General features: G+C 45.6%; 2 protein-coding genes across 5 annotated transcripts; one reads left to right on the top strand and one right to left on the bottom strand.

The window, feature by feature from the left end:
• The first annotated feature begins 2948 nt into the window (after positions 1-2948).
• On the top strand, positions 2949-17476 carry GLS2 (glutaminase 2). Of its 4 annotated transcripts, XM_015085155.3 has the most exons (19): positions 3260-3381; positions 3528-3624; positions 8622-8721; positions 9130-9251; positions 9868-9997; positions 10503-10582; positions 10669-10832; positions 11062-11120; positions 12422-12454; positions 12738-12796; positions 13515-13581; positions 13734-13784; positions 14006-14182; positions 14858-14989; positions 15103-15195; positions 15364-15425; positions 16124-16200; positions 16606-16669; positions 16803-17476. In XM_015085155.3, the coding sequence occupies exons 3-19, from the start codon at positions 8641-8643 to the stop codon at positions 16957-16959; spliced, it is 1608 nt and encodes a 535-aa protein (XP_014940641.1). In that variant the 5' UTR covers positions 3260-3381; positions 3528-3624; positions 8622-8640; the 3' UTR covers positions 16960-17476. The 4 variants fall into 4 exon arrangements, with proteins under 4 accessions (XP_026927272.1, XP_014940638.1, XP_014940641.1 ...); XM_015085152.3 differs by lacking the exon at positions 3528-3624 and having other exon boundaries at positions 2956-3381; XM_015085153.3 differs by lacking the exon at positions 3260-3381 and having other exon boundaries at positions 3497-3624.
• Positions 17445-19501, bottom strand: SPRYD4 (SPRY domain containing 4). Its single transcript, XM_015085157.3, has 2 exons — positions 19371-19501; positions 17445-19049 (listed from the first exon to the last, which is right to left on the bottom strand). Exons 1-2 carry the CDS (start codon positions 19453-19455, stop codon positions 18511-18513), a joined length of 624 nt encoding a protein of 207 aa, XP_014940643.1. The 5' UTR covers positions 19456-19501; the 3' UTR covers positions 17445-18510.
• Between the last annotated feature and the right edge of the window lie 56 nt (positions 19502-19557).

The following is a 19557-nucleotide window of genomic DNA, read 5'->3' as shown; positions in this document are numbered from 1 at the left end:
AGGGGCCTCTTGTTTATACTTCCTTCTACATCTCTCGTCTCGGCATTTTTCTTAATTTTAAACACTGCGTTCTCATTTCTTCCAATAGTCAGAAACTGGTGTTGTTTTTGCTTAATTTCTGGATTCCCTAGATCCAGGCCTGGCACACCACAGGCCAATGAATAAATACTCACTGAATGAATGGAAGATGACTATGTCAGAGCTCCTAGTACTTATATAATTATACAAGATTATCCTTTGCAAATGGAGAAACTAAGGCAGGAAGGCATGTGCACCAATAGTAATATTAGCAGAACAAAAATTAATGAAAAAAAACTTAAGGTGAAATAATCTGTCACTTGCACTAATCAACATTCTAGCTACAATCTAAAGAGAACAAATGAGAATCTCTAAATCATAACAAACATTCCTTAAACATCAAGTTTCCAATTTTGTCCCAGAGGATTTGGCTTTTCTGATTTAGGTTTCAAAATCATTAAGACCAATCCTCCCTCATATACCACAAAACTCTGGCACATCCAGGGCTGACCTAAAAACCTACTATTAGACATGACAGAGATTTCTTTAACTTATTAAAAACTCATTTCTAGCTGGCCATGTCACAGTTGTCTAATACTTTTGCACAGATTTAACTAGATGGGTCCTTTTCAAATTTGAAACAAAAAAAAGGATCGGACACTGCCAAGCTTTAATTACCTGGGATGACAAGCTTGTTCTTCTTGAATATTTTATACTTTACACAAAACTGTGAGCCTCCCAAGTCACTCGTTCATGCTCCTTCCTCATACAAAGGCAGCAATATTGTAGTGGAAGAAGAGTCACTACAAAAGTCAAACGGCAGCTAGGGGCTAGTTCTCCAAGCAAAGAACCTCCCCTTCTACAGGCAGATTTTATTCACTGAACAACCAGTTCCTATTATCAGAGACAACTGGAAAGAAAGAGAGTGGGGAACTCATCACTCACTGATTATAATTAAGGCTAATTCATAAAAGCAGGGGTAGGAAATAAAAGGAAGCAAATGACTTCTAGGTAATGTTTAGAAATCCCTAACATATGGTACCTGTCTCTCCACGGCTTAAAAAGCTTCAAAGAAATAACATTCCTGAGTCAAACAAGGATAAGATTAGCCTGTTACATTTGGAAAAACTAACGTTAGCTCTAGTTTATACTACTAGAACTTTCTTAAAGTCATGGGCAAAGCCATGCAGGAGGCAGCCCAGGGGAAGCCTGGGTTCCTCAATTAGAGAGAGAGTCTGAATAGGTGAGATAGGGCAGACAGGGAATGACTGCAGGAGGGAAAAACAAAAACAAAAGTCACTCTATCTGGTTTCAAACCAAATAAATCCTCCAGCCCTAACCAACGCAAAGGAGAACTGCCTTTCCACAAAACACACCAGAATATGGTTTTGATATTTTTTCTCCCACAGTTACCCCTGATGTTCACGCTAATCCAAAACTGTAAAGTGACGGTAGAGTGTGCAACTTTTGATCTCGGGGTTGTAAGATCGAACCCCCACATTGGGAGTAGAGATTACTTAAAAAACAAAAAAATTAAAAATCTTAAAAAAAACAAAAAGGTGACAGTTTGTGATACAGCCAACCTTAGACAACTCCCAGTACTGTATCATAATGCTTCCACATAAAATGCTTCCTTTAGGGATGGTGTCATTTCCTGAAATAATCTGAGTCAACAGTTAATTTTGGGAAGAGCTGCATTGATGGAGAAAGCCTTGTAGTCAGAGATTTGAGTCCGATTCTTAGCTCTGGTATTAGATAACAACTGGGTTGCCTTATTCAAAGAAGCCCTATTTCCGAGTCTTAGTTTCCTCATCTTCAAAATGGGACTAATAATAACTACTTTGTAGGTCTCTGGTAAGAGGGAGAGATGGACTATATAAAATAGCTGGCACACCACAAGCATTAGATGATACCTAATATTTACATGAGTTTCTACTCAATATAGATACTATGTTAGGCACTGTGAAGATACAGACGAGTGTTTTCCTAATTGCAAATTATAAAATTCCTGAATGTGTTTAGCTTTCAAAATTCGTCTCCTAGGGGCGCCTGGTCGGCTCAGTCTGTGGAGCGTTGTGAATCTTGATCTTGGGGCTTTAAGTTCGAGCTCCATGTTGAATGCAGGGATTACTCAAAAATAAAATCTTTAGAAAAAAAAAACCCACTACTTTTCTATATCACTTCTTTTACGTGAGGAATATAGGGTGTGGTAGTTCAAATAACTAAAATTTTGGGAGCACTTAACGGCTTATAAAATGTATAAAGGCTCTATCGAGAACAGGCAAGCCCTATACAGCCACCAAATAATTGGTAGAGATAGCACGTGAACGTAGGCAATCTAATAACCACCAGGGTGACCTTTTCACCACCTCAGGAACTCCCTAAAGTGCGCAGGGGCTGTTTCTGGTCAGGGTATTTTCCGGCCATCTGACTCCTCACTCACCAATACCGCGTGCCGGAGACCACGCGTTCATTGGACCTCCGTGCGGGTCTACGCGGCGGGTTACCGTGGCCGGTTCCGGCCTTGGAATGTTGAAGGTCACTAGGTGGCCTCTTGAAAAGGGCTCACTCTTATCTGAGTGCAGAGAGGTACCGCTCTCCTCTCTCTCCGAGAATTCCATGGTTCTGAAGCCGCCGCGTCCTCCGGGAGCTTCGCAAATCGCCAAGCCTCGGCTTTCCCGCCCTCAACGTCTGTACGCAAGGCTGCCGCAGGGTGTCAAGGCACTAAAGAATCCGCAAGGCTTTTGCGGACGACCCACTGCCTTGCTCTCAATTGGGTAACTTCACCTTTTCTCCGCCCCCAAGGTCTTTGCTTCCCCAATGATTGGACCTGGGCATTGTCCATCCCAACTTCGGGCACGGCTCTCTGGTTCCACCCGCTAAATATCCTCCGCAGCTTTCTCTCCTTAGATACCTTGCACTCCTCGCCCATCCCCTCTCTAGGTGGGGATTGAGTGCACCTGGCAGGGGCCGGAGACATTTAGAGACCCGGAGACATTTAGGGCCCCTCCTCCTGCTCCAACCCCACCCACTGGGCCCCTCCTCCCCTCCACAGCTGAGGCGCCGCACTCCAACATAGAGCTCCTTCCACCTCTCGGCGTTCGCGATTCCTCCGCCCCTCCCTCCAGCCACGGCTCAGACTCCTAGGTTGCTCGGGCAGAGCTGGCGGCGCGCTGGGGGGATGCGCTCTATGAGGGCTCTGCAGAATGCGCTGAGCGGGGCCGGCAGTCACTGCTGGCTGGGAGGCTGGGGTCACCTGAGCCGGAGCCCTCTTCTTGGCGGGGGCGTCCGGCACCACCTCAGTGAGGCCGCGGCGCTGGGCAGAGAGACGCCGCACAGCCACCAGCCGCAGCACCGGGATCAGTAAGGCTTGCGGGACAGGGGCAGGGGAACAGGCTCGCTCCCACTCCCACTGTCGTTGTCGCCAGCTCGGAGTACCCTTACCCCGAGAGCGCACCTCATCTCCCCTTCTCTTCTCGCTCACTAGCCTGCGATGCCTTTTCTTTTAGATCTGGGGTTTTGGGTCCGCCGCGCTCGGGCGGTAATATGCCGTCCGCCCGGGAGGGCGTTTGGGCAGGTCGGTCCTCGGGATGGTGCCTGTCCAAGGTGCGTACTTAACTGGGAACGCAGACAAGCGCGGCGTGTTGGTTGGTGCACGTGTCTGAGTGCAGGGCCGTGTGCGCACCGCGCATCCTCACCTTCCCTCTCCTAGGTCCTCGGATGTATTTTAGGGGATGAGTGGGTATGGAACAGCCTCCTCCTCGAGTCTTGGTGTACTTGTGTCTGTCCATCTGTATGGTGTGTCTGTGTTTTGGCATGTCCTCGGCGTGTAATGTGTGATGCGCGTGTATTAGTGCGCAGGTACGTGGTGTGTCCTTTGCATATGTGTTGGATGTGTGCGTTATCGGGGCTCCTAATCTGTAGAATGAGGGTGGTTTTCCAGTTGGTTGTTAAATGAGGAAAATCGTTATAATTGGGTAAAAAATTATAAGGCTCAGATTTCCCAAACCAGAACCAGTCAGCCGTTATTTGTGCTGCTCAGGCTCCCTGATTTGAAGGGTTCTCATCCCTTGGGCTATTTATTATTCTGCCCCAGAGGCTGCACCTCTCTCCTCCACCCAGGAAAACTTGGTGGCTGAGCCTCTTTTCTCCGAGACACAGACGGAGCTGAGCAGGGAATTTTGTCCTTTCCAGCAGGCAACATAGACACTGTCCAAGTAGTCCCTGCACTATCATAGCAGGAAGAGAAAATGGACCATCTCTCCTGTCATTGACATGTACTGATGACATTCAGAAAGACATGCATATCATAATTAAAGTAGCCAGATAGACACAGCACTGCCTCACCACCACTGGAGCCCCTGTCCTGACAGGTAACAGACCAGTAAGGTATGATTTATTTATCATTAATTATTAGGCTGTCCTTTTCCATCAGCTGCTTCTCAAGGAAACATGGAACATTTAAATTTTAAAGAATAAGCCCTCTCTCTGTCTCATTCTACTCTCCATTCCAACTTTCCCCAAATAATCACCATGGGAGAAATGGTGGGGTAGAGCACAGCCTTAATCTCCCTCACCTTTAAACCTCATGGGAAGCAAGTAGTATCCCTGGTTCCTTCTACACATACTTCCTTACCCAGTGGTGTCTGGTGATGGAAGTGTTTTGGGGAACCTTGATCCTCCTGCCTATGGCTGCCTTTGCTCCCAGGGAATTCTTAGTAGGAGCTTGATCTGGTTCTCCCTTGAGCAAAAGGAATTGAGAGCACTGGAGGGGGATTGGCTCTGGAGTGTGACACCATGATGGGGAGGGTTTCTTGTGTTTGGGGGGTGGGGGAGAAGGAAGGCAGAAAAGAGAAAATGCCCTGGTATTCAGGTTCTTGTTTGTTTTTTTAATATTTAGCTTTGTTATTCCTGATTATAAAAGAAAAATAAGATAGAGAGTATCAAGAAGAAAATAAAGATCCCAAATTAGAGGTAACCATTAATATTGTGGTGTATATCCATACATACCCTATATATGTATATATAAAATTTTAACAAAAATAGGATTACAGTCTTCATATTCCTTGGTAACCTTTTTCATTTATAAACAGCTTTTAATACCATTGAATGTGTGTGTGTGATATTATTGTCATTTTAGTGGCTGCTATTTAGCCATTTTAAGATTCCATTGTGTGAGGTATCATAATTTATTTAACTAGTCTTCAATCTGGTTACTACATATTCTTGTGGACCGGTTCAATTATTTCTTAGAGAAATTCCTAGGAAATTTTGCTCCCCAGGGACACCTGTCATCGCTATCTTGTATAACCTTCTAAAGATATTGTATGCATATATCAGCAAATACATGTTGATATTTTTTTCCTTTCTTTTTTATGAAAATGGTATCATGGTATACACATTGTTCTGCACCTTGCTTTTTTGCCCCTCAACATTATATCATAGATCAATCCTTATCTGGGCCAAAGGGTTTGCAATTTTCTTAAGGCTTGTTATACTTCAGTGGTATGGCATTATTTCCTGTCTTCCCTCAGCTTCCAGGCACAGAGACTTGCCCTCTAAATGTTCCTACATAATTTCCTTCTTGCGTTATTCCTCATATAGCTTTTTCCTCCTCCCTTCTTCTATCACCAGATGGACTCTGTCCTCCTTATAGGCACTAGCCTCATTGTGACAGTTGGATTTCCTCAGAAACAAGAAAACACCCCTCTCCTGGTATTCTTTCTGACCCCTGACCCTAAACACACACATGCCTGGTCTATGCCAAGCTTCTTGAGAGACTTTCAATTTTTTAATGCCTTGTTTCAATAGATAATATGTCCATATTCAATAAATAATATATACATATTCATATGGCTCAAAATATGCAAAAAGATATATAGTGGGAAGTATACCTCCCACTCCTTTTGCCCAGCACTTGCTTCATCCCCCTAGAGGAAGGTAAATCAGGCTTACAGGTTTCTTTTTATTTTTTAACAGGTTTCATATATATCCTTCCAGAAATATTTTGTGCTTGTAAAGGCAAACATATTTTTTCCTTTTAAATATAAATAGTACCATACTATGAACGCTGTTTTACAGATGGCTTATTTTAGTTAATATGACATGTTAGGGATCATTCCATATCAGTACTTAAAGAATTCTCTCATCTCTTCTTTTTTATACTGCATAATATTCCATTACATGAATGTACCATAATTTAAGCAGTTCCCTGTTGATGCACATTTACATTGTTTCTAGTACTACTATTACTAACAATGCAGTAAATGGGAATATGTTATTTTGTAGGTATGTAAGTACACTTACGAGATAAATACCTGGAAGTCAAATTGTTGGATCAAAGATATTAAAGGGTCTTAATCTCAAATAGCTGTCATATTTGGAATGATCTGATAAAATAATTTTTCTAAATCTGTTAACATATTAATAGAACTCTTGAAGACCAAGAAGTTTTTAATACCTGGAATGTTAAGCATTATAAGCCAGCAAGAGAGATATTTTGGGCAATAGGGACCTTCCTAGAAACGTAACTTGGTAATTCTTTATTGAAGACCCACTGTGTGCTAGGGACTTCGCTCAATGTTAGGAAGACATAGGTATCCAAAACACAAAGACCTGGAGGGAGGGAATGGTAGGATGCGCAAAATGGGTAAGGGGGGGGGGGTAGGAGGTTTTTTTTTTTTAAGGTGTTTTCTAATTTCAAATCAGAAAAATTGGAATTAGAAATTTTTACATCTTGGAGCACCTGGTTGGCTCATTCAGTGGGGCATGCACCTCTTGATCTTGAGGTTGTGAGTTCGAGCCCCACATTGGGTGTAGAGATTACTTAAAATATTTTTAAAAAATTTTACGTCGTTTTATTTTTATTTTTATTTTATTTTATTTTATTTTATTTTATTTTATTTATTTATTTATTTATTTATTTATTTATTTATTTATTTTGAGAAAGAGAGTGCATGAGGGTGGGGCAAAGGCAGAGAGAAGGGGAGAGAGGATCTGAAGCAGGCTCCTCACTGACAGCAGAGAGACCCACGTGGGGCTCAAACTCATGAACTGTGAGATCATGACCTGAGCCAAAGTTGGACACTTAACCAGTGAGCCACCCAGGTACCCCTACATCTTTTTATTTTGAATTTAATCTGTAATCCAAAATATTATCGTACCTGTTTACGATTTTGCAATGTACTTCTTTTTTTTTTTTTTTTTTAATAGGCTCCATGCTGGGCGTAGAGCCCAACATGGGGCTTGAACTCGTAACCCTGAGATAAAGACCTGAGCTAAGATCAAGAGTCGGATGCTTAACCAACTGAGCCACCCAGGCACTCCTGTACTTCTAATTTAATAAAAATAAAGAATGTTGATGCTAAACACACACACACACACACACACACACACACACACACACACACACACACACCCCTAACAGTGGAGCAAGGGAGTCTTCTGTCAGTAAGATGGTGTGTTGTGTCATACCAGCAGCATAAACAATATTGGGAGGTTTGAGGAAGCCTTTATAGAATTAGTAACATTTGATCTGGACCTTGAAGGATGAGCAGGACTTTTCCAAGTGAAGGGAGAAAAAGGTAATTCCATGCAGAAGGTGCAGCATAAGCAAAGGCCAGGAAGCCTAACCATGTCTGATCCACAAGGACTTACCTGTTATCTGGCGTAACTGAAGTGTTGGGACATGGTGGAGAATAGAAAAAGAATGTTGGTAGGTTTTAAGAGCCTTGAATGCCATACCAAGAAATAACTTATGTGTAGGCAGTGGAGAGCTATCAAAGGTTTTTGAGTAGAGAAATGATATTTGACTTTTAGAAAGTTAACTGGCACATTGTGGAAGATGGGTTGGAAGTCAAGGGAGGGTGGTAGCAGTTGGGGAACAGACAATATGGAGCTGATGATGAAGCATGGTTTACTGAGCATTTACTTTATAAAAGACCATTTTCCACTAAATGTTTTGTTAATTAAGCCTACTTCATCCATGTAAAGCACACATTACTACCCTTATTTTACAGATGAGGAAGAATGTTCAGCATTATTAAATAACCTGATTTCCTATCTATATTAAGGTCACACAGCTATTAAGGGGCAAACTCTTGTTCTTTGTACTGTGCCGTGCTGGCACAAAGGAAGAAAACAGGGTGGATTTGAGAGACATAGTGTGGGTTACCAACTGAACATGGATATAAGGTATGGGAATTATCCAAATGATTCCACATTTCTGGGTTGGCACCTGGGTGAGTGATACGGCTATTAACCCAAATGGGAAGCACAGAAGAGGAGCAGAGGGAGGGGAAATGACATTTGGACACTTGGACATTTTGAGTTTGGCAGTGCCCTATGGGACATCTAGAAATGGAAATGTCTAGAAAGCAGCTAGAAATAAAGGTCTGAAGGTTAGGAACAAAAGAAAGCTAGACAGTAAGATTTGACTTCTCAGGACAGATGTGAAAGTTGGAATTATAGGGCTAGATCAGCTGGTTCAGGGAGGAGGCATAGAGTGAGGACACCTATCTACTTATAAGGCCATGTTCTAGGAGGAGAAGCAGGGAGCAGTTCTCACGTTCCTATCCTCCTCCCCTATCTCTGCCCCCAAACAGTGATTCATCAGAGAGTGGCATGCTGTCGCGCCTGGGTGATCTGCTCTTCTACACTATTGCTGAGGGTCAGGAACGAATCCCTATCCACAAGTTCACTACTGTAAGTTCCTCTCTGCCTGCTCAGAACACTGAATCTTCAGGATCTCTGGGAAGTGGGGGGATGGCTAATGGGCCATGGTAGCAATATGGTAGTAGATGTCTAGATTCATAAGGCAATCCAGTCTCTGGACCAGGGTAGGAAGATGAAACCCTCTGATTCAGCCATTCTTCTTGGTTTGAGACTTTGACCCCAAGGGTTCAGGAACCAGCTTCCTTGATAAAAAAGGGCAGGAAACCTTTATCAGTCTCCATAGCTGCACAATTCTCTCCTTTCTTAGTCTGCAAACCCATTTGTTCCACCTATTACAGTAGTTGGGATTGAGCTAGTTGTTATCCATTGGGAAAGAATATTAGGATTGCATTGCTGTCCTTGTAGTTGACCTTACCAGGCTTCTTCTTTCCCCTAAAGGCACTGAAGGCCACTGGACTGCAGACATCAGATCCCCGGCTTCGGGACTGCATGAGCCAGATGCGCCGCATGGTTCGAGAGTCCAGCAGTGGTGGCCTCTTGGACCGAGATCTCTTCCAAAAGTGAGGGCCCCAGAAACAAGGGCACCCACTCTCAAAACTGATGTGGACATAGACTATAATAGCAGGGAGGGCTCTTGGGGATTGGGTAGTTTGACCCTTCGTTTTATTACTTATTACACAAGTAACATATGAACATGCATATACTCATTATATATAATAAGTTCAAACAATATAGAAATACATGTTCTCCTTTCCCTCTCTCCCCAATCTCAGTCCCCTTTCCCAGAAGTAAACATTGTTAACAGATTAGTGGGTATCTTCTAGATAACGTCCTATGCATTTACATACATACAGGAATATATATAAATATACTTATATGACTTAGGATTCTTAAAATATAAAGGTGGCCCACTATACATATTATATGGGTATTTTTTTCTTATATCCCAAGACACTGTCTTGGGGTATCTTTCCACATCATTACAACAACCCCTCATTTTAGGGGCAAAAGAAACTTAAGACCCAGAAAGATAAAGTGACGTGCCAAAGGTTATAGAGCTGTTGGTCCCAAACCTCATGACCACTCACACCTTCTTTATTCCCAACTTCCATGGCTCCAGAGTGAGTCACAGCTGCATCTCTCCAGCCCCCTAACCCAATCGTGTCTGGGATCCAGGTGTGTGAGCAGCAACATTGTGCTCCTGACTCAGGCATTCCGAAAGAAGTTTGTCATTCCTGATTTTGAGGAGTTCACGAGCCATGTGGATCGCATCTTTGAGGATGCCAAAGAGCTCACTGGAGGCAAAGTGAGGGCCAGGGGACTAAGGGAGGGGCAAGGGCTCTGGGCCAGATATACCTTGCTTCTTGGAAATTTCTTGGGGCTGGGAATCCATGGATGAGATATAAGCAGAACCTCTAAAAATGGGGACAAATGCTTTATGTATTTCTATACATGTGATTTCTAGAGCAGGTGAAGGAATCTGAAGTTTCTTAGGGGACAAGTGGCATAAAGGATTCAATCGAATTTTGAAAGAGACCTATAGGGTAATTGAGCCTGAGAACCAAAACCCAGAATTTTCCTCTTTTTACTTTCCGTAGGCTATACTGCCATCTCTATAGGAATAGAGCTACAGAAAGCTAAGGCCTTCTTGGACTTAAGGCTTGGGTGTCCCTGAGAACAACAGGCAGGAGGGAACCCTATTGCCCTTCAGAAGACAGAATTTTCACCTTTATCCTGACTCTGATTATCTCTGTTCCCCCTCTACATCCATATCTCCATTCTGTCTGTTTTGTCTCCCCACTCATGCCCAGGTGGCGGCCTACATCCCTCAGCTGGCCAAATCCAATCCAGACCTGTGGGGTGTCTCCCTGTGCACTGTGGATGGTCAGCGGTAAGATGCTGGGTGAGAGGAAGGGGAGGCAGAGCACGGGTGCAGAACATAGGCTGATCCCTTTCATGGCACCTATCTGCCCCCAGGCACTCCGTGGGCCACACAAAGATCCCCTTCTGCCTGCAGTCTTGTGTGAAGCCCCTCACCTATGCCATCTCCATAAGCACCCTAGGCACTGACTACGTGCACAAGTTTGTGGGCAAGGAGCCCAGTGGCCTACGTTACAACAAGCTCTCTCTCAATGAGGAAGGTGAGCACTACCAGGGCTCAGGGCAGACTCATAGATATCCCTCTTCTTATTCCCACCTATCCCTCCAGCCTTGTTTGTTTATTTCTCTGACTTTGCTGATTAGCTCTGTCATTTCATCCTCCCCAGCAAAGAAATTTTTCTTGTCTAGCCTGCAGACAAGTGTGGGCCAGCTGTAAAGGAGGCTTTGCTCAGCAGCTAAGAAAACTCTGGGTGGTTTGTATTTCTCCAGGAATCCCCCATAACCCCATGGTCAATGCTGGTGCCATTGTTGTGAGCTCCCTGATCAAGGTCAGTGCCATCCTAGCCATCTGGAAGGTACTGTTCTCTAAACCCCCTTGTTCCTATATCCCACATATCTGCCCAGTTCTCCAGGAGACTGCTGGGACTTGGTTCCTATGAGGGTCCCCAGGAAGTAGTGAGGGCACAGCAAGGACCCACATATGTCGAAGATGTTAGTAAAAGGAGCTGTACCTCTGCCCCCAACCCTGAGTCTGGAGCCCAGAGCTTCCTGGCCCTTAGAGAAGTGAGCAGGTCTTCAGGTCTTGACCCCTGCCTAGGACCAAGGGCCAAATGCCAGACACAGGGGGAGGACAGCACCGTTGGGTACTGATTGGCCACTTCTGGGTGAGGGACACAGAAAGAAGGGTGAATGGCCAGGCCAGGGCAGCTATTCACGTCACCTGAAACTGTGAGTTGGCCTTGAGCAAGGGTATCAGGCTGGTCTGTCAGCTGTAGGTCTCCCAGGGCTTGAGCAAGAACCTGAGAACAGTGTGGGCCGCAACACTCCAGAGCCAATCACAGCCCCTCCTGGGGAAGGTGGTGTTAGGTACCCTCCCCCCTGGGACTCAGGTGTCAGAGTCCCTATGGTGTTGACACTATAGTTGACATGTACAGGAAGCAATGGAGTGTGGTGGGGGTGGAATGGGAGACCAGACCAGGCTCAGGCTCTCCCCTTGCCCTGGGATAGCTCTGTCTACAGCCCTGTAACTGGCACCTGCCTCATTCCATTCCCATCTAAGTGGGCCTATTGGACCTGACACTCGGCTAAAATCTTCAGCTTTATTTCAGTTATCAATATAATTGATGTAATTGAGTATTAAATGCAACACACCTCCTGATCCCATTCCTGTCACTCCAGTTGGAGATAGCTATGGGAGTCAGGGATAGGGATAGGGATAGAGTATGGTTCTAGCTTGGGCCTAAGGGATGAGGATGGGGATCAGGAATAGGAATGGGGCTTGGGGACAGGACTGGAATCAGGAGAAGGAAAGTGAGAGTCAGATGAGGGCTGGGATTGAGAATGGAAATGGAAGCGAGGCTCAGGGATGAGTAAAACTCACAGATGGGGTGAGGTTATTTGTACTCATTACTTGATACTAAAATCTAAATGGTTTGGTTTTTAAGATCATTGGATATGATATGCAGGTATACAAAAAGACTCAGTTGTAAAAAAAAAAAAAAAAAAGTCACTAGCAAAACCAGTCTAAGACATTAACTCCACTAGGTCCTCCTGGCACTCCTGTCATCCTCCTAGGTTTGGAATGCTGATCTCTCTCTCTCTCTCTCTCTCTCTCTCTCTCTCTTTGCAGATGGACTGTAACAAAGCAGAGAAGTTTGATTTTGTAAGTTCCCTTGCTGCTCAGCTCCTGGCTGCTTTTCTCGATGGCATGTTATCCTTTCCAGGTGTCCCAGTGCATGGCTGTAACCCCACTTTGATAATGCACCAGCCCATACTAGAAGCTTTATTTCCAGAGGTGTGGGAATCTGTGGCCTCAGAGGGAAAAAGCCTCTTGAGTCCCTGCTATGATAAGGACTGAGGAGTTCAAAAAAGTTAGGCAGGCTAGTATGTGTTTAGTAGAGGTTCACTCTCATGTGGTGCCTTCCATGCTCCTTTTTCTCTTTTAGGTATTACAGTATCTGAACAAAATGGCTGGGAACGAATACATGGGTTTCAGCAATGCTACGTAAGGCTCTATTCATAGGATTGGATGAATACATTGTGGGGTGTGTTTGTGTGTGCATGTGTGTGATAGAGAAGGTGGGGGTGGTGATAAATCTTAAGAGCAAGAAATCCAGGGGAATTTTGGCCACATAGCTTCCTCAGAGTCCCTTCATTGACATGTTTACTTTGTAAAAAAACTTGTTCCATTTCTTAAGTTTTTATTTATTTTGAGAGGGTGCGTGTGTGCGCAAGCGTGAACAGGAGAGGGGCAGAGAGAGAGAATCCAGGCAGGCTCTGCACTGTCAGCATGGAGCCAGACGTGGGGCTTGAATCCATGAATCATGAGATCATGACCTCAGCCAAAATCAAGAGTCTGACACTTAACCAACTGAGCCACCCAGGCAACCCTCCATTTCTACTTAGTACTTAAGAGAGGCAGTATGAGGGCTTATTCTTAAACCCTTTCTTGACAAGTCCCTCAAGGCCAAAATGCTCATCAGTTTTCCCAAACTAGATGACCCATTTTGGGTTTGGTTTGTTTTTTTATGCTTTACAATAAAGTTTTGCCCAGTGTTTCCTCAGGGTCAGAAGTTTCCTCCAGTATTACTGTGAGAATTTATACAGGGGCTGATTTAGTTTGACATATGTGATCTAGTTCTATCTCTCTCAAGGAAGGTATTTTTCCCCTCTCCTTACACCCACCCTCAAACATCAAGTACTAAATTCAGTGTTTGCTTCAGATTCCAGTCAGAGAAGGAAACAGGGGATCGGAATTATGCCATTGGCTACTATCTAAAGGAAAAGAAGGTAATTGGGAGAGGCCGGCATATCAAGTCCCCGGGAATTCTGCAGCTGGTGGAAGGGCAACTGGGGCTGGGGACTTTGCTTGAGATCCTGGCAATGTGACAGGATCTGCTGATGGCCTGAAAAGAAATGCTCTCCCTTCTTCTTTCTTACAGTGCTTTCCTAAGGGGGTGGACATGATGGCTGCCCTTGATCTCTATTTCCAGGTGAGGAAACACTTCTGTTTAGCTCCGGGCCAAAGGAACAGGACAGACTGCCATCCTTGCTCTCACCCACAAGAGGGATGCTCCTTTTCAGTGGTTCTGGTGTCCTTCAGAAACACCAGGGGAACTTTTTGAAAGATCAGGATGCCAAGAACATTGCTCTAGACCCAAGAGCACAGTGTTCACATCCACACTGCACCCTCACCTCTGCCTTGTCTCCATAGCTGTGCTCCGTGGAGGTGACCTGTGAGTCAGGCAGTGTCATGGCAGCCACCCTGGCCAATGGCGGGATCTGCCCCATCACAGGAGAGAGCGTGCTGAGCGCTGAAGCAGTGCGCAACACCCTCAGCCTCATGCACTCCTGCGGCATGTACGACTTCTCAGGCCAGTTTGCCTTCCATGTGAGTGCTGCTGGCCCTGCCATCCATTTGCCACCAGTCCAGAGCCGAGACATGAGGACACGGAGTCTCTCAAAGTTGAGGATGGAAGCTTGTTCCTGCCTGTCATTCAGTAGCTTCCAGCCAGGCAGTTAGGCTGAGAATCCTTAGGGGAGTTTGTCAAACACACCAAATCCCTCAAACACATCAATACATGATGCTGCAGCTTCTAAGCCACTCTTCTGCTGCTCTTCACGTGCCTGGCACTTCTCTAGGTCTCAGTTTAGATGCCACTTCCTCAGAGAGGCTTTTCTGACCATCCTGTCTCCAGTAGGCCCCCCTCCCACTTCATTCTCTATCCCTGCACCCTACTTCATTTCTCCTGTGTTTTCCCACAAGCTGTGGTTATTTTTCTCTGTTGATGATGTATCTCCTACCACCAGAATGAAGTCAAATGATACTGTCCTAGTTCTAGAGCAGCATCAGGCACAGCATAGACACTCAACAAATATTTCCTTACTGAAGCCATTAATTTAAGGGAGAGAGGGCAGGAGATTAGTAAGAAAAGAAGCCAATTAACAAGCCAAAAGGTTGAGATGGATATGGCTTTGCCTATGCAGTCATTTGGGATAGACTAACTTATTAATCTGGACTTGGGGGCACCTCTAGCTTATCCTCAGTTTCAACTTTGTCCCCAAGGTGGGCCTGCCAGCCAAGTCAGCTGTGTCAGGAGCCATCCTCCTAGTAGTACCTAATGTCATGGGAATGATGTGTCTGTCACCTCCACTGGACAAGCTAGGGAACAGCCACAGGGGCATCAGCTTCTGCCAGGTGAGTTACTTTGCATGTAGGACTTAATGTTTTTGAATGAGTAAATGAAACAATTTTGAGCTTCTACGAAGTGCAGGGAGTAAGTAAACAATCTCTTTGGCTTATGATTCTAGAAGTTGGTGTCTCTCTTCAATTTCCACAACTACGACAACCTGAGGCACTGCGCTCGGAAGTTAGACCCACGGCGTGAAGGGGGAGAAGTTCGGGTAAGGAAAACCCAAGTGGCTTATAAGAATATTTCAGAATATAACATTCCATAATGCTTTAGCAATACCCTTGGCTAAGCATCTTTGTAGAAGGGTCACAGGGTAGAGCTGGGCATGGGTGAGCTCAAAGTCACAGTTAATCTAAGGTGGGTATAATTTGTTTTCCAGAACAAGACTGTGGTGAACCTATTATTTGCTGCCTATAGTGGAGATGTCTCAGCTCTTCGAAGGTACTAAATAAACACACTAAAATACTCCTGGTCAGAGATCTCATTAGGAGTCAACACAGCAAAATAGTTAAGTGCTTCAGCTTTAGAGCCAGATAAAATAGCACAGGTTACATTTAAATGAGATTATTTTAGGGGCCCTTGGGTGGCTTAGTCGGTTAAGTATCCGACTTCCATTCAGGTCATGATCTTGCGGTTTGTGAATTCAAGCCCCGCATCAGGCCCTGTGCTGACAGCTTGGAGCCTGGAGCCTGCTTCAGATTGTGTCTCCCTCTCTCTGCCCCTCCCCCGTTTATGCTCTCTCTCAAAAATAAAAACACTAAAGAAAAAAAATTTTTAAGGAGATTATTTTAAGTACAGTGACTGCCATGTGATAAGAATTTAATTAACAGTAGTCACTGTTAGGATTAACCTGGGTGTTAAGAGCAGAATCCTTGGAAGTAATTAAGGACCTTGCCTCAAGTAGATCACCAACATCAGCAAACATGTAGGTAGTGATGTTTCTGGAAGCATCACACCCGTCTGATTCAGGAGTAACAGTCTCATCTGGGTATAGAACATGATTACTCAGAGTCTACAGATCTTACCATAAGCTCTGTTTTACTTTTTCTGGAATCCATCTAGTCTGACCCCACTTCAGAAAAGACACTAGTGATTCTAGGCTGATCTGGGTAACTCTAGCTATTTTCCACCACCCTCAGGTTTGCCTTGTCAGCCATGGACATGGAACAGAAAGATTATGACTCCCGCACAGCCCTGCATGTTGCTGCAGCTGAAGGTATCTAAAGGTTAAATAAAAGGGGAAGACCCTTTCTTTTTTTATATTTTATTTATTTATTTTTTTAAAGTAAACTACTCCCAACATGGGGCTCAAACTCACAACCTTGAGATCAAGAGTTGCATACTCTACTGACTGAGCCAGCTAGGCACCCCCTAAGAGCCTTTCTTTTCTAACGAGTAATCCCTATCGCATATGCCCTTAAGGTTACAAGGGAAGGAACTGGTTTTGTCCAGATGCCCTGCAGTTTGCAGGCCAACTATTATTGGGTGCTTCAGGGAGCAAAATGGGAAGAGACCTTTCCCATTTTGGTTCAGACTCCAGCTGCCAAAAGTCTATACTAATGTTAACACCAAAAGGTTCAGGATCTGTGCCATCTCATTTTCCTTCTGCCCATATTCCTAGGACACATCGAAGTTGTTAAATTCCTGATTGAGGCTTGCAAAGTGAATCCTTTTGTTAAGGACAGGTGAGTAGGATTAAGGTAAAAGGAGGGCTGAGCAGCAGCTTTTCTCCCACTGCCCTCCAGCCACCACAGTCACTATTTAACCACAGCGTTCTCAATGTCTTCTTTGCCTGATCATGGGCTTTGTTCCTTTCAGGTGGGGCAACATTCCCCTGGATGATGCTGTGCAGTTCAACCACCTGGAGGTGGTGAAACTGCTTCAGGATTACCAGGACTCCTATACACCATCTGAGACTCAGGCCGAAGCAGCGGCCGAGGCCCTGTCCAAGGAGAACTTAGAGAGCATGGTGTGAGCATGGGGTGCACATACAGTACCTGCTCAAGAAATAGCATGACTGGCCACACACTTAACCCATAACCACCAAACATGCTATGGAGAGCCGCACTGCTTCAGTGGGGACCAAGACTTAGGCTACTGCTTTCTGTGAGAGTGAAAATACCCCATTCCCTTGGCAGACAGAGTATAGAGAAGTGCCTTGGTGGACCCATGCAGTAGAGCAATCCATGGAGACTCTGACTTTCTTCGAGGTACAGCCTAATGGTTTAGCCCACTCAAAATCATCCCAGGTCTTCACCCAGGTCCCCTCTCCCTTTCTTTAAAAAGCATCATGAGAGAGACAGAGATGCTCTGGTAAAGGGGCCCTAGCCACCATGTACAGGTATGTATCCACAAAGGAAGTGGGACAGCTATGCACCAGACTTTAATAGTCTGGAGAGGTCTGCCCTCCTTAGCCAGGAAGTACTGCTGCTACTGCTAATTTTTTAGACAGAGAAAGTATTTTGTGCTCAAATAAACTTTAATTACACAAATTATAATTGTTAAGCCCAGTCCTTCTCTCTCTCCCACAGGGGCATCCAGCTGTGTCACCATCATAAAGGTAGAATAAGAGGGAACCACAAGGTCAGACAGAGCCCAAACAATACATATTTCACGTACATACTCATCCCACCACGTTTTCGTCAACCCTAAATACTACTCTAGGTTAACTGTATCCTAGAGTTGCTAGGATACAGCAACTGCTGGAGGGGGTGGGGGGGAGAGTGGGTGGTAATAGTGAGGGCATGGGTCTGAGCAGCCTCAAAAAGGGATTGTGCAAGACCTCAGGCCTCCCACCTCCCTCTGGAAGTTCCAACTGTGGCACAAGTATCTGGTCTCCTTTGATCATGGTTGTAACTGGCCCAATGATTATAATGGATTGACCAGATGTCAGGGATGTGCAGATTAAGGCAGATGGACTCTGGGTGGTGATAGCTGCAGCAGTGTGGGGCTGAGAGTCTGGCACTGAGGTACTAGGAAAAGAAGGGCTCTGTTTCATTCAGAGACAGTAAAGAACTTCCTGGGGAGCCAGAGTCGACTCTGTATGTGCTACAGGGAAAGGGCCAAGTCATTGTACCACTCCTCCAGCCAGAGGTAGAAAGGATTTACTCTGGAGAGATTCTGTAGAGCCCCAAGGTGGGGGGAGGGGGGAATCACATGGGGGCAAAGGGAGGCAGAGGTATCACAGTGATGAATCAATTCAAAGTTGAAAGCTAAGACCCCGGGACTGAATGCAATCTGAGGTCTGGGCACAGGGAGGCAGAGGGACCGAAGGAAGCCAGTCACATTAAGTACACGCAGGGTAGCCTAGGAAACTGGCAGTAGATTGGGGGAGGGGAGAGGGTGGCTGTGTGCCTAGTTTTCACAGGGTAGGGGAAAGGAAAAAGACTAAGATATTGCACAGAGGACCTAACACTGAATTGCGGGAGTTGGAGGTTGCTTAGCGGCAAAATTAAAAGGCTTCAGACAGTTTCACCAGGAGGCTACCCAAGGAAGAGCATGATTGGGCACTCCAATGAAACACATACTAGAGGCCTTTAGGCACTTCAAGCCCTGAGTGGGTCAGCAGCTCTCCATCCCATAGGGCAAAGGCAGGTACCACTGGACCTCGGAAATCTGTCTGTAGCGTGTGGACCACAGCGACCCTGCTCACATCCACCAGGCTCAGCTTTTGGGCCTCATACTCCAGCAACAGCCCCACCTTCTCTGGCTGCCCCATGCCCTCAATAGGGGCTTTTTCGTTGGCCAACATGGTGTGCCACTTGCGCTGGGCATACGTGAACACCCAGGAACGATCGTCAACACCGATGCAGCTATCCCGGGACATATCCACATCTGCCACTCCTATTCGGAATTGGTGGGAGCGCTTCACTGTCACTTCCCAGTAGTGCCTGCCACTGGTGACTGCTGTGTCTGCCAGCACTACGGCCCATTCCCGGAAGCGCTCCACATTCAGGGCCAACTTGGTGGGCTCCAATCCTACTATGCCATACTTGACACCTGTGTCACCTTTGAAGAGCGCCAGGCTGCTGTGGGCGGTTTTTTCTTCCAGTTTGAAACTGATGCCTGTGAGCAAAGCAAAAAGCAAAGAGATTAGATGATGACGAGGGCTAAACCCCTAGATCTAGTGATATATACGTATTACGATCTGAAACAGTCATGCGCTCACGAGGAAACAGAAAATGTCACGCGGGCAAGAGTGAGGCGCTTCAATATGGGCTTTCAGACTGGAAAAGCCTCGGGATAAAAAAAAAAAAAAAAAAAGCCAGATTGTGTCCCAGGTTTGGACTCTCAAGACCAAAGCAGGTCAGGGAGAGACCCAAGGGGACTCTCGGGAATAACGGAAACCATTTTGGAGATAAAAGAGAGTAAAAGAGATAATCCTACCTCTGCGGGTTTCCGCGACGGCTACCCCCAATCGTTTAGCTCCCCAGCGGCACAAGAACAGCGAACGTACAAAAGGCAGCGCCATCTTGCGCCAGGGATGAATAGGGCACGCCTTCTGGCCTGGGACCGGGCCATCTGCCAGCCTGCTACTTTCCGACGTGGTGCGCGACAGGCGGCCGCGCAGTGT

The sequence above is a fragment of the Acinonyx jubatus genome, chromosome B4, assembly GCF_027475565.1.
Source record: "Acinonyx jubatus isolate Ajub_Pintada_27869175 chromosome B4, VMU_Ajub_asm_v1.0, whole genome shotgun sequence".
Taxonomy (NCBI): Eukaryota; Metazoa; Chordata; class Mammalia; order Carnivora; family Felidae; genus Acinonyx; species Acinonyx jubatus.
Note: the sequence above shows the minus strand (reverse complement) of the source record. Positions and strands in the feature narration are given on the sequence as shown.

Coding starts and splice junctions, on each gene's coding strand:
- GLS2 (XM_015085152.3), top strand. CDS start 3,200: ATGCGCTCTATGAGGGCTCTGCAGAATGCGCTGAGCGGGGCCGGCAGT. Junction 9,998..10,502: donor AAGAGCTCACTGGAGGCAAA/GTGAGGGCCAGG, acceptor ACTCATGCCCAG/GTGGCGGCCTACATCCCTCA. Junction 12,797..13,514: donor ATGGGTTTCAGCAATGCTAC/GTAAGGCTCTAT, acceptor TGTTTGCTTCAG/ATTCCAGTCAGAGAAGGAAA.
- SPRYD4 (XM_015085157.3), bottom strand. CDS start 19,455: ATGGCGCTGCCTTTTGTACGTTCGCTGTTCTTGTGCCGCTGGGGAGCT. Junction 19,050..19,370: donor CGTCGCGGAAACCCGCAGAG/GTAGGATTATCT, acceptor CTTTGCTCACAG/GCATCAGTTTCAAACTGGAA.